General features: G+C 31.4%; 1 protein-coding gene across 1 annotated transcript; it reads right to left on the bottom strand.

Moving 5' to 3' along the window:
* Positions 1-5661: 5661 nt before the first annotated feature.
* LOC112744543 (membrane-anchored ubiquitin-fold protein 2) lies at positions 5662-9219 on the bottom strand. The gene is made up of 5 exons (XM_025794207.3): positions 8597-9219; positions 7829-8132; positions 6808-6972; positions 6071-6161; positions 5662-5971 (listed from the first exon to the last, which is right to left on the bottom strand). The coding sequence occupies exons 2-4, from the start codon at positions 7959-7961 to the stop codon at positions 6106-6108; spliced, it is 354 nt and encodes a 117-aa protein (XP_025649992.1). The 5' UTR covers positions 7962-8132; positions 8597-9219; the 3' UTR covers positions 5662-5971; positions 6071-6105.
* Positions 9220-12602: the final 3383 nt, after the last annotated feature.

A 12602-nucleotide genomic window follows, 5' to 3' on the forward strand; every position in this document is an offset into this window, starting at 1 on the left:
AACCCAACTTAGAACAACCCAACTCAGAACACAATCCCAATTCAGAATCTAGTACAAAAAATCAACTCAGAAGCCAGAATCTTAGAAATTGAAACTAAAGAAGCAGCGGCTTACTGGAGACACGGCGAGGGAGGAACGACCGTGGTGACAGTGAGCTAGAAGAGGATCATCAGTTTCTTTTTTTTTATTTTAATTAAAGTTTCAAAACCATATCAATTTCAGTACTGCACCATTCAAACAAAACAAATCAAATTCAAAACAACACAATTTACACAAAAATGTATACATATATACACAAAATTGAATCAGAGGAAACAGATCTAGAGAGAAAAATAGAGAAACCGAATGAAGCCATTATAGACGAGGAAGTTGAAGGTGTGGTTGTCGCAGTTGTAGGTGAACTTGTTGTTGGAGGAAGGAAGCTTCTGGAGGCACTGGAACGACGGCGAGGAGAACAAGCACGTTGGCGACGGCGAGGGGAACAAGCACGTTGGCAACGGCGAGGAGAACAAACACGTTGGCGACGGCGAGAAGAACAGGGCTGAGTAGACGTTCGCGATGCCGGAAGCTTCAGAGTTCAGAGTTCAAGATGACGACGCCGCTGGAAGCTGCTTCGATCCGCGACGGTGGCAGTTTCGCTGACAGAAGCTCCGATTCGGCGTCAATTGTGGTAGTGACGGTGGAGTTTGTTGGAGGAAGTTAGAAGAGGAAATTAGGGTTGAGGAGGTGAGGTGAGTGGCTTCGCGACGAGCACAGAGACGTTGAGGAAGAGAAGAGTGGCGGCGGCTGGGGGCTCTGATAGGGTTAGGGATTTGAATGTGAGAGTGGGAGAGAAGAGAGAGGGGTAGGGACGCACAACGGCTGGGGGCTCTGATAGGGTTAGGGATTTGTTGGGTTTTATTTTTTTATTTTTATTTTTATTTTTTAAGAGCAAAACGACGCCGTTTAGGATTATATTTTCAAACCAATAAACCGTAAAAAACCGGCTGGTTCTCTCGGTTCACCGGTTAACCGCCGGTTCGACCGGTTTTTTCACCGGTTTTCTGCCAGACGGTTTTTGATTTTACCCGAACCGGTTAGGTGACCGGTTCCCGGTTTTTCCGGTTGAACCGGCCGGTCCGGTTCGGTTTTCAGAACCATGGTTTCCACTCTTATGATAAATCACTCAAAATGTGATCAAAAATTAAAAGGGCTGTTTTTTATTGGTTTTAAAAATAAAATTAAAAAATATATTATTTATGTCTTAAAAGATCCGGAAACGTATTTTTTATGAAATGTTTTTTTTTTTATTAACAAAAACATCTCACTTATAAACCCACCAAGCCCAATTTTCACACCTCAGTCCACACATAATTCAAATACTCACGTGGGCCAAATTAGTCTTCCAATTAACAACATGTCTCTGTCGTCCTCACCTCAATCTTCGAACACCATCGTACCAAGTCTTCAAAATTCATAGTGCCAATCACTCCTCCTACCTCCTCTTCTTCCAAATCTTCCAATTTTTCAATTAAGCTCTCTTCCTTCATTTCACCGTCATCAACTTCACTAGCTCCTCTTATCCGCCGTAGCCACCGTGACCGTCGGCCACCCATTCACCTCACCGACTATTTATGCAATTCTTCTCTTACCTATGCAAATTCTTCTTCCTCAATGTGTAAGTATCCTCTCTCCTTTATCATGTCTTTGTCTTCTCTGTGACCTTTTCATCACCACTTTACTGTCTTTGTATTTTGAGGTTGAACCAAAGTTCTTCCAAGAAGCTAATAACACTCAAATTGGCATAGTGCTATGAAAGATGAACTTGATACTCTTGAGTTGAACAAAACTTGTATTCTTATTGATTGTCCTGCTAGAATAAAGCCTATTGGCTGTCGATGGGTATATCGAATCAAATGCAAACCAGATGATTCCATCGATCAGTACAAAGTCCGTCTTGTCGCAAAAAGATTCACTCAGACCGAAGTAATCGATTTCTTGGAAACATTTTTTTCTTCTTGTTAAACCTACAACCATCAGATTGGTTTTGGCCTTGGCATCAATTAAGCATTGGCTAATACATCAACTAAATATCAATAATGCCTTCTTGCATGAAGATTTATTAAAAAGATGTCTATATGACTCTCCCCCATAGTATTGCACCTAATTGGTCGAATCTGCAAATTGTTAAAATTTTTATATGGCTTACGTCAATCAAGTCGTATGTGGTATGAAAAACTCTCCTACCTATTGCTCTCTCATGGATACCAACAGACCCTTTTTGATTATAGTCTGTTTGTTAAAATTATTGGTGTTAGAATATTTATCCTTTTGGTTTATGTTGATGATATTGTTCTTACTGAAAATTCTATCTCTGAATTGACTATAATTAAATGAATTTTACATCAATATTTTAGAATCAAAGATTTAGGCACCTTGAAATATTTTGTAGGCATTGAAGTTGTTCAATCTAAGAAAGGCATTTCTCTATCTCAAATAAACTATTGCTTTGATCTCTTAGAAGATTCTGATTTATTGGGTTCGAAACCAGTTTCAATGCCTATGGACAGTGCTACCAGATTGTACCAAGATAATAGTCTTCTTCTATCTGATCCTTTTGCTTACTGTTGTTGACTGGTTGGTCGCCTCATTTATCTAACTACCACTTGACCTGACAATTATGTATGTTACTCAACAATTGAGTCAATTTATAGCTTCTCCAACTCGAGCATATTTTCAAGCTGCCACTCATGTCTTACGGTATTTGAAAGGCAGCCCGTGAAAAGGCCTTTTTTTCAGAGATTGTGCATTTCAAATTTCTGGCTTTAATGATTCTGATTGGGTTGGGTGTCGGTTGTTAACAAGCTATTGTTTTTTTTTTTGGGAGAGTCCCTCATTTTCTAAAAAAACCAAGAAACAAATCACGGTTGCTCTCTCTTCTACCGAGACTGAATATGTGCCCTTGCCAACTCAACATGTGAACTTCAATGGTTGTTAAACATGCTGCAGTTCTTTCATATTTCCACTGATGGCCTCCGATTCTTTATTATGATAATCAAAGTGCACTTCATATTGCGGCTAACTCGATTTTTCATAAACGTACCAAATATTTAAAAGCTGGTTGTCATTTAGTAAGACAAAAGGTTCAAACTGAAGTGATGAAATTTCTTCCTATGTCTTCCTCAAGACAATTGATTGACATCTTCACTAAATCACTATCTCCTCGTTCTTTTCACTTCAATCTGTCCAAACTTGGTGTTTTAGATATTTTTTATCGTCCAACTTGTGAGAGTGTATCAAACCACTTTACTTCATTAGTCTATATTAGTAATAAAATCATTTCAATTCAGCTTATACAAAATGACCAAATCTACTAAAGTCAATTTGACAGCTAATGGTAAAGTAATTATGTTAGTTAATAGTTAGAGTAGTTAGATAATAAATGTTAGTTGTAATAATTGTTAATGTCTTCTATATGTAGTTAGGTTTTCTCATGTATTAGCGACATTTCAGACATAAATAAAAATGCAATTTTTTCTTATATTAATTAATTATTAATATTTAAAAGTATAAAATAAAATATATTATTAAATTATTAAATTAAAAGAATTGAATTGATGATTAAATCGTAATAAAAAATAATATATTTTAATGACTACCTAATATTTTTCTTGTTAATATATAGTGCTAGTATTTAGAAGTGTTTGTTAATAGCTTAGGAGAAGTCATAATTTGTTATTAGCTTTGACAGATGGCATCATTTGGTTAGTTAGTTCTGTTTCTGTTAGGTTTAGTTGAGAGTTTTTATATTGAGTTGAGATGTTAGTTATAAATAGCTCTTCCTTTGAGTTTAGTGAAATATGCATCTCCCTACATCAAAGGCAAACATCTCTTCTTAAAGTTCTGCTACGCGAAACAAGTCACTTCGGTAAAATATGTGTTTGAGATCATTCCAAAACTCTTGAATCTACGTATTCAGTAGGAGTGTTCATGTATCGGGTGAAATCGAGTTTGATGTGATTCAGTTCCGACCCGAAATATATATCGGGCCTATTTGTTAGATCCGAATCCGGCTCTAAACCCGATGAAACATACACACTTTTGGATCACAATTATACCGGGTAAAAATTGTGTGAAAACCGGACGAAACCGGTCCGTTAACATTACCTTCTTGTAAGCTAACATGTGAAAATATTTAAATTTCCAAGACTCCAACCATTATTTGATATGGTAAAATTCACTTAGAAAAATATAACAAGAACCAACCCTTCCCTACAACTAAAGCACAACCACAATCAATACTAATATTGTCTAATAACAGAAAATATTTAAATCAATATAAATAACACAATATTATGCATTAGTCTAGAGTCTTATGCATTTTAAACATAAAACATTAACTTATAGTCTTATAATGACTAATAACACAAAATATTAAGGTTTACAATACTTAAATTTCACATAAGAACAGCCATCGTCCATCACTAATAACACAAAATACTAATTGTGTATGATGACCAGGCCACTGGACCGAATTCAGGTGACTCGAGCTATGGCCCAGATCCGATCCGAAATAATGACCGGGTCTATTTTTGAGACCCTTACCCGGCCGTAGACCCGATGAAATCACACCAAATTAGCTCCTAAAAAGTTCGACACCAGGTCGGGTCTTCGGAGTGGACCAGACCATAAACACCCCTAGTATTCAGTTACTTTCAAACCAGTTGTAGAAATTTAGTTACTTTCCATATCCAGTTAGTAGTCATAAATCAATGGCTACGTATTATCTATAGTAAAAGATTGTGATGTAGTTGTTTTTATATAAAATTGATAGTCGAAAGACATTAGATACAATTTAGTCGAATATATCAAATTATTTAATAATTTTCAACTAACAATTTCATGTAAAAATATCAATATATGCTTTTTCACCATTATATATTATCTCAATTCCCAATTCGTCCTTTTGGTGCATAAACACATCAATTATTTAACTTTAGAATACATCTGTTTATTCCTTTTAGAAAAAAAGTACACCTATTCTATTTTGTAAACAAAAGGAAAGGAAAAAAGATAACAGTTTTCAAACTATTTATTATTAAAATAATAAAATATTATTAATATATTAATAAGATATGGGCTAAAAATGATATTTCAACATTTCAATAATAAGGATCAACGAGATTGTAATCTCATTAAACTATCCTTCCTCTAATCCTCTCCACTCTCTCAAGGGAACTATATTCCACAAAGACATTTTTATACAAAGATAATATTTTCATGTAAAAATATTATTGTAATCCGATAGATAATTCAATTAAATATATTCAAACTATTTAACAATTCATAATATCATCTTCTAAAAAAAACATCTTTTAAGTAGTCAGAACTTAAGCTTTTCCTTCCTAAAAAAACAAATTGCAAAACAAATGCAACACCTCATAAGTCATAAGCCTCTCCATTCCATTTCCACGTGTGCTATTATACATGGAATTTATAAATAGAGATTTTCATCCTGTTTTTCTCCCTCAACCAAACACCCTAGAGTTGAAGGCCAAGGGGAATCAAGCTTCAAACCACCATATTTTTTAGGATTAGTACTGTAGTAGTAAAAGCACTATTTCTGTCTCAACTGCTATACAAGAGTACCAAATTAAAAAGCACATTCAAATATTCAACAAGTTCAAGTTTGAATTTTTCTTTTTCTTTTTTTTCATTTTTTCTTTTGCATCAGACACAGGCATCAAAAGAAGAATTTCAAAATATATATATGTGTGGGACACGATGACAAGCTGGTAGAGAGTGTTCATTTTCAATCAACAACTATACCAAGTGACTGAGTGAGGCAACACCTATATGCTGAGACCAGCAACAAAAATACAAAACCATCTCCTATGAAAACTGTGTAAGAAATTTACGGCCGGTCGGCCGCATGCAGACAAGTCTTGGAACAAGTAGCTTTGCGATAGTCGCCAAGTTGAGTACTCTTTATCTGTGGTAAGAACAAAACATTCAACCAAAGAATTTGTAAATCTCTGAAAGTCACACATAGATTATATGTAATGATGAAGCATATGTCCTAATTAACCACCTAAGAAAGATGACATCTTCTGTTGAACCTGGATGCTATAAAATAACACAAACACATTTCTGTTGCTTTTCGTCATTTGGTGGTTTCTTATCTGTCACAGGAGATGAAAAAACAATTAAGTATAAGAGGGTGGAGAGTTTAGGATTTAAGGTATTAGGTAAAGCACCAAAATTAATTTTCATAAAAGATGTAACCAGAAATAAGTGAATGAAGAAGGCACCAATATGAAATCAATTAACAATTCCTCAAACAGAACAGCAGCAGTTTGATCCATTTAAATAGCATTTGGCACCAGAGTTGTTTGGTTGGAGAACAAAAATGAGGTGAAAATTGATAGGGTGAGTTTCATGTGTTACTCATCATTCTCACCAATAAAAATCTTCACCCTACTTTTTACCTTCGACCAAACATAGTCGTAGCAAAGTGGGGTATAATATAATTGTTAATGCAAACACAAAGTGATGGCTTCTCTAAGATAATTAAGTCATAGAATGATATCTCACTTTTGGTAACCCAAAAATATTTACCAGCTAAAGAATTACATACATGAAGTGATAAGAGACAAGTAAAAAATCCCAAAATAAGCTATGTCCATCAACAAGAAAAAACATAACAGCATGTTCCACCGGCTCCAATTAAAAGGAAATTAAAGCATATCATTTTGGTGAAGCAGTTAATTAGTAAAACAGACATCTATACAAGTAGCTTATGCCAATGCCTCGAAACAAATATTATACCTTTTTCCATAGTTGGTGGTTGCACAACCACATGCATCGTTGTAACTGTATCGGGTGCATCGCATAATGGGCTCTGGCATTCCCCAACTGTTTTGTTGTTCTCCAATATTTTTCCTGCACTAATTAGCTTCACATCTTTTACCGTCCTTGGTCCGTTCTCCTTATCTTAAAAACAGAAACACAACAGATTCCACACATCAATTAAAGGTCCGGCAAAAAGTTTAGCGTCTAGTCCATAATATATTGAACCAAGAATATAAACATTTGCATGTATGACAGAAAAATGAAATTTAATGCTTCGGTATTATTCTAGAGCAAATAACTTTCATCATATCTTATCTACAAGCAAGTTTGAGCCAGTACAGAACTGGTAAGCATGGATCTCAGAGGTAGTATATAAAAATGTACTCACATCAAACGAGATACGCAGTAAACAATGGCACGGACACTTAGCTAATAGCTACAGATATACACTTGAAAAATTACTACATAATAATAAGAACAATTAAAGTTTTTGAGAAAACGCCAGTGTATAAATTTAGTGAAATAGATAGCATATAAATGTCTCCTTGTAAGTGGCAAATCAAAAGGTACTAATGCTAAATGAAACAAGCAAGACATCATTGGATAAGGTTAAGAACAAACAAACTTTAAGAAGAAACTACTGAACAAGGCATATATACAAAATGATTTTCAACGTTTTATTGTTACATACTGAAAATGAGAGCCTAAAACATGTGTTCTTTTTCACAAATCATGAACTCCAACAGAACCCCTTTCTATGAAGTGAATGATGTGTAACTCAAAGCTTCCAATAATTTCTGAAGGTAAGCTACCTTTAATAAAAGGAAGTGATCAAAATGAAAGATTAGTACACAGGTGTGTTCAATATATCTATACACAAGAATCTGCAGGTTGATCCCTCCTTTGTACAACAATTTCTCAGTTCTCACCATTGATAAGTTAGATAATATCAGGAATACCGAAAAAATTTGAAAAAAGATAACAACGCAACACTGACCTTTTGGCCACTGAGCAACAATACTTTCTTTCAATGTTGCAATACTAGTGGCAGCAGGAAAACTTTTGGGGCCAATATCAGAACCATCAATTAACCTAAACTTGATCTCCAACTGATCTTGATTCCCAGCCATGACCAAGAGATCTAAGGAACTTTGTTGAAACTAGAAAAATCCAATAGCTTCAGTTGTGAGTACCTCAGAGACTAGGGTAAGAAACTTTTAAGTGAATCACTTCAATTGAGTTGTTCCACTCATGAATATAACCAGGATTTCACTCAAGAGTCTATGAGTGCTCTGCAAAATCTGACACAAAAGGGGGAAAAATAAAGTTTGAGTGAGAGTTCTCTCAGGGACATATCCACAACCACAAAACATGCAGAATCTGATACAGGAAACCACTCATACTAAGATAAAATAAGTAAAATTTGAAGGTTCAAAACAAATAATAAAAAAATCAAAGCATAAGAATATGAATGAAGAAAAATTAGCAATAATTGAGCAGGGTCCATCCAAGGGAGAAAAACAAATAAATGAAGATAAAACAGAATAAAATGATTGAAATCCAACAACTAAGCTCAAAAGGGAAAAGCATCATGAAAAAATTCAACAGGAAGGAATCCAAAAACAGTTATAGCAAAAAAAGAAAAAAATAGATCCAATCCCCAAAAGGGTATGCATCAAACTAAAAAAATCATATCAAAGTTTCAATTTTTCAACTGGGTCAGGATTAGAACAACAGAACAGAACAACAAAGGGTATAAGAAAACCTGAAAGTTGAAGACTTTATGGTTGCTTATGAGTAGGGTCTTACGGCACTGATCTGGGTGATGATGATAATTGAGGCACTCACAAAAACTTTGTTTTCAGAAGAACCAGGTGGAAGAAGAAGAAGAGAAAGTGGATGCTTTCTTTTCTTTGAGAAAAAGTGTGTGCCTTGTGTTTTATTTTGTGCAACAATAATTATAATTAATAATATTAATAATTAATACAGTAGCATTAAAATTTGAGAAGAAAAAAAAGGTGAATTTTTTTGTTAACAAGAACAAGGAACGAGGCTGCTTCGGAGTTTTCAAAGTCTTATAATAAATCCATGGTCAAATGTCTCCTTGTCCCTTCCGATGGCTGTGGAAATGGAAATTGAAAATGAAAATGAAAATGAAAATGGAGAAGTTAGTTAGTATCATATCATTACATATTTCATGAACATAATCTAACAAGATCAAATAAGATTTTGTGTGGTTTATTGTTGAGACATAAATAGAAAAAATAGATATCGTATAATTTTGGAATTAATAATTAATGAACGGTCAAATGTTTCATTTCCAAACTGAGTCATATCATTAATTTTTATGAGATTGAATTTTGTATGTCAATCTAGAAAAGTTTTAACAATCTTTGGTATGGGAATAATTATTTTATTTATTTCGTCAAAATAACGTTTTTTTGGTATTTTAGTTTTGTAAAATAATCCAAATTATTTTCTAACATTAAAGTTCAATTGGGTGACCATCTAATTATGTAGATCACATGCTCTATTTGAACGTTATCAAATAGAATAAATTTGATTGAATGATACATGAAAATTAGGCTCTTAATTTTGCTCAATTGTATATAGTGAAATTATTAAGTATTCAATTTTTAGTATAATAATCTCAAAAATTATGTCACTGGACCACTATTTAATTTTCTGATAGAACTAGAAACGGTGATAATTAATTAATTATATGTACTATATAAAATATTTTACATTAAAACTTTATATACATATATTGTAAATTGTAAATAGGACAATAAAGGGAAAAAGTATATTAGATGATATCAATTTTAAAGTCCTTACATTTAGCTGAAAAGAAAAATCTTAACTAGTCTGGTGTCTTTTCAAGTTTTAACTATTCCTTTTCATATAACAAAATGTTTGTGATGGCTATAAAATATAAAAATACTACTATAAATAAATTTTCTCAATAATGGGTATCCCCATGAAAAGGCAACGCAGCTGAGAGTGATTTAAACCTGAACATTTAATAGCATTTCCTTAACTTTTTCCTTCTTTTCATAACATTTTTGTTCATATTTACTTGTAGTACAAACATGTATGTGCCACTTTTAGTATAAATAAACCTAAATTGAACCAATTTAGATTGATCGGATAGTTATCTCATTCGTCTACTTAAGTAAGTATTTAAGGTTTAAATTCTATTTTGTATATGTAACAATCCATTAATCAGCGATAAATCTTTAAATAGAACTCAGATCTGTAATAGATTATTTCTTGACCTGTCAAACCGAAAAATACTATAAAAAAAAAAACTAGGTTGTTACTTGTTAATCCATTTAATAATTTTTTAGACAAAAAGTATATATAAAAATATAGAATTGCCGCATGATTATGTAGCAATTGTAACTTGACGTTACCACTACATATTGTTTGTGCTATTAATTTAATGGATTATTTTTTGTATAGAAAAAGGATCATTTTGCACATAAGCAATTAAGCATGATTAGATTTACCAATATCTAAACTCAAGTTCTTGAATGATTTGAATGTTAGGAACCCTTATCGGTTACCATTTTTTTAAAACTCAAATTTGACTTCCCAATGCACCAAATACGTATCTGGTCCATTTAGTCAAACTTTAGATAATTTAACGAAAAAAAACATAAAACGTTCTATTTATAATTGGAACATCTCAGTTATTTCTTTCAAAGGAAAAAAAATATAATGTATAAATTGTTCATTCAATAATGCCCTTTTAACATGAGATGTATAGATATTATGTATTTATGTGAATATTATAATTAGAGTAATGTTATATACATTTAATTTTTTTATAAATTAAGTTTAATCAAATTAAATAATAAAATTTGAAATAATATTATTTATAATTAATTTTTGTTAATATTAAACTAATTTAATAAAATTTAATTAACAAAAATATTTGGATATATAATATTATTCTTATAACTATTGAGATGAGATAGATAAATAGATATAGGATTATGAATTTAATATATGATTAATGAAATTAATCTTCTGATATGGTTAGGGTTGGAAAATAGATCATTTAGCTTATTGGGATCTGGGGTCTAGCTAGGTTTAACCTTCTAAAAGTTAAAATCATATTCAAATTATTTATTAGCCTAATTAGCTTTATATTTAGGTTTGTTAAGAAGCCTATTAGGCCAATTTAGGCCGGCTTGGACTTATTAAAATCTAATAATATAAACATAATTATTTTGTACAAACATAGGAGGAATGGATTGTGAATTTTCAATTTTTGGACCTTTCAATATGTAGCACACATAATTACCACCGGTCTATAATGTTTATTTGACATTTTAAACATTTTTGTTTTCTTTTAAATTTTGAATCTTAGGTCACAATTTAAAACTTATTTAAAATTATAGGCCTTAAATCAGGCTAAGGTCAGGCTGATAGGAGATTCGAATCCGTAATCTCTTAATTGAGTATGGGGAGATTATGCCATTTGAGCTATACCTCATTGGCACCTATAATAAGTTATAAGCTTGGTCTAACTTAGTTTAATTATTTTCCTACAAGTAATATCAAATTTTACTATAAATTAGATATTGCATAGGTATTATTTTATTTAGGTTTAATCATTTTATTGGTCCTTGTAGTTTTATTAAATTTTCAATTAGGTCTTTATATATATTTTTTTAATTGAGTTCTTATATTATTTTTAATTTTATAATTAGGTTATTTATAGTATAAAAAATGTTAGAGTTTACTGAATATTTTTTTGCAAATTGAAGGTATTCATAATTAAAAACCTACCTAGATCTTTGATCGTATGTATTTTGAAAAAAATATTCAGTTAATTTTAATATTTTTTATATAAAAATAATTTAATTACAAAATTAAAAATAGTGTAAAAAATTAAAAAAAATATAAAAACTTAATTAAAATTTTGATAAAATTATAGAGACTAATAAAATAATTAAATTTTTTATTTATTTTCTTGATTAATAATTAAAATGATCACATAATAAAATTTTGACATGTGAGAATCTATTCTCACCCCTGAGCATATGGAGAATCTAATTTGATATATTGTGTAAGATATTAGAAATGTGAATGTGTACAAAAGACTAGTCCAATGCAAGGACACAAAAACAGTGTTAGAAAGCAGCCAATGTTATTACAAACAAATAAAGATGAAATGATAAAACTTGAAATTATGACAAACCCTTTGGCCTTTGGGACAATAATAGACAATAGTCCTTATCTCATGATAGCTGACACTCTAAATTCTGTACAATATGTGGGACCTATTACAAGATAAGAGTTACAAATGTACAGCATCAAACAGATTCTTCATATACCACATTGATCCTACATTATTTCTTGTGGTCCATTACATAGTATTTATGAGAAATGATCATTCATATGGAAGACAAAGGATAAAATAGTCTTTTGTATTTTATTTGTTAGTTAAATTGATTTTTTTAAATTTATTCAATCAAATTTTTTTTTCAATTTTTTACTAAATATATTTTTAGCCTACAATTCTTATATATATATATATATATATATATATATATATATATATATATATATTCTTTATTTGTTGAATTTGTTTGTTTTTCATTGATTTCGCTTTATTTGTGAGGATTTAAAATATGATAATAAATTTAAAATGTAACCATAGTTTGTAGAGTTTAAAAATTTTTTCTAAATATAAATAAATTCTCCACAAATAAGTGAAAAATATGAGGACGAATATGAAGGACTGATTTAATTGAGTATAA

This window comes from Arachis hypogaea, chromosome 14 (genome assembly GCF_003086295.3).
Source record: "Arachis hypogaea cultivar Tifrunner chromosome 14, arahy.Tifrunner.gnm2.J5K5, whole genome shotgun sequence".
Taxonomy (NCBI): Eukaryota; Viridiplantae; Streptophyta; class Magnoliopsida; order Fabales; family Fabaceae; genus Arachis; species Arachis hypogaea.

Bases quoted from the DNA above. Each gene is read 5' to 3' on its own strand.
- LOC112744543 (XM_025794207.3), bottom strand. From the start codon at position 7,961: ATGGCTGGGAATCAAGATCAGTTGGAGATCAAGTTTAGGTTAATTGAT. The intron at 6,973-7,828 runs GTCAGTGTTGCG...TCTGTTTTTAAG, and splicing joins TGTTGCTCAGTGGCCAAAAG to ATAAGGAGAACGGACCAAGG. The intron at 6,162-6,807 runs GTATAATATTTG...CTCCTGTGACAG, and splicing joins ACCACCAACTATGGAAAAAG to ATAAGAAACCACCAAATGAC.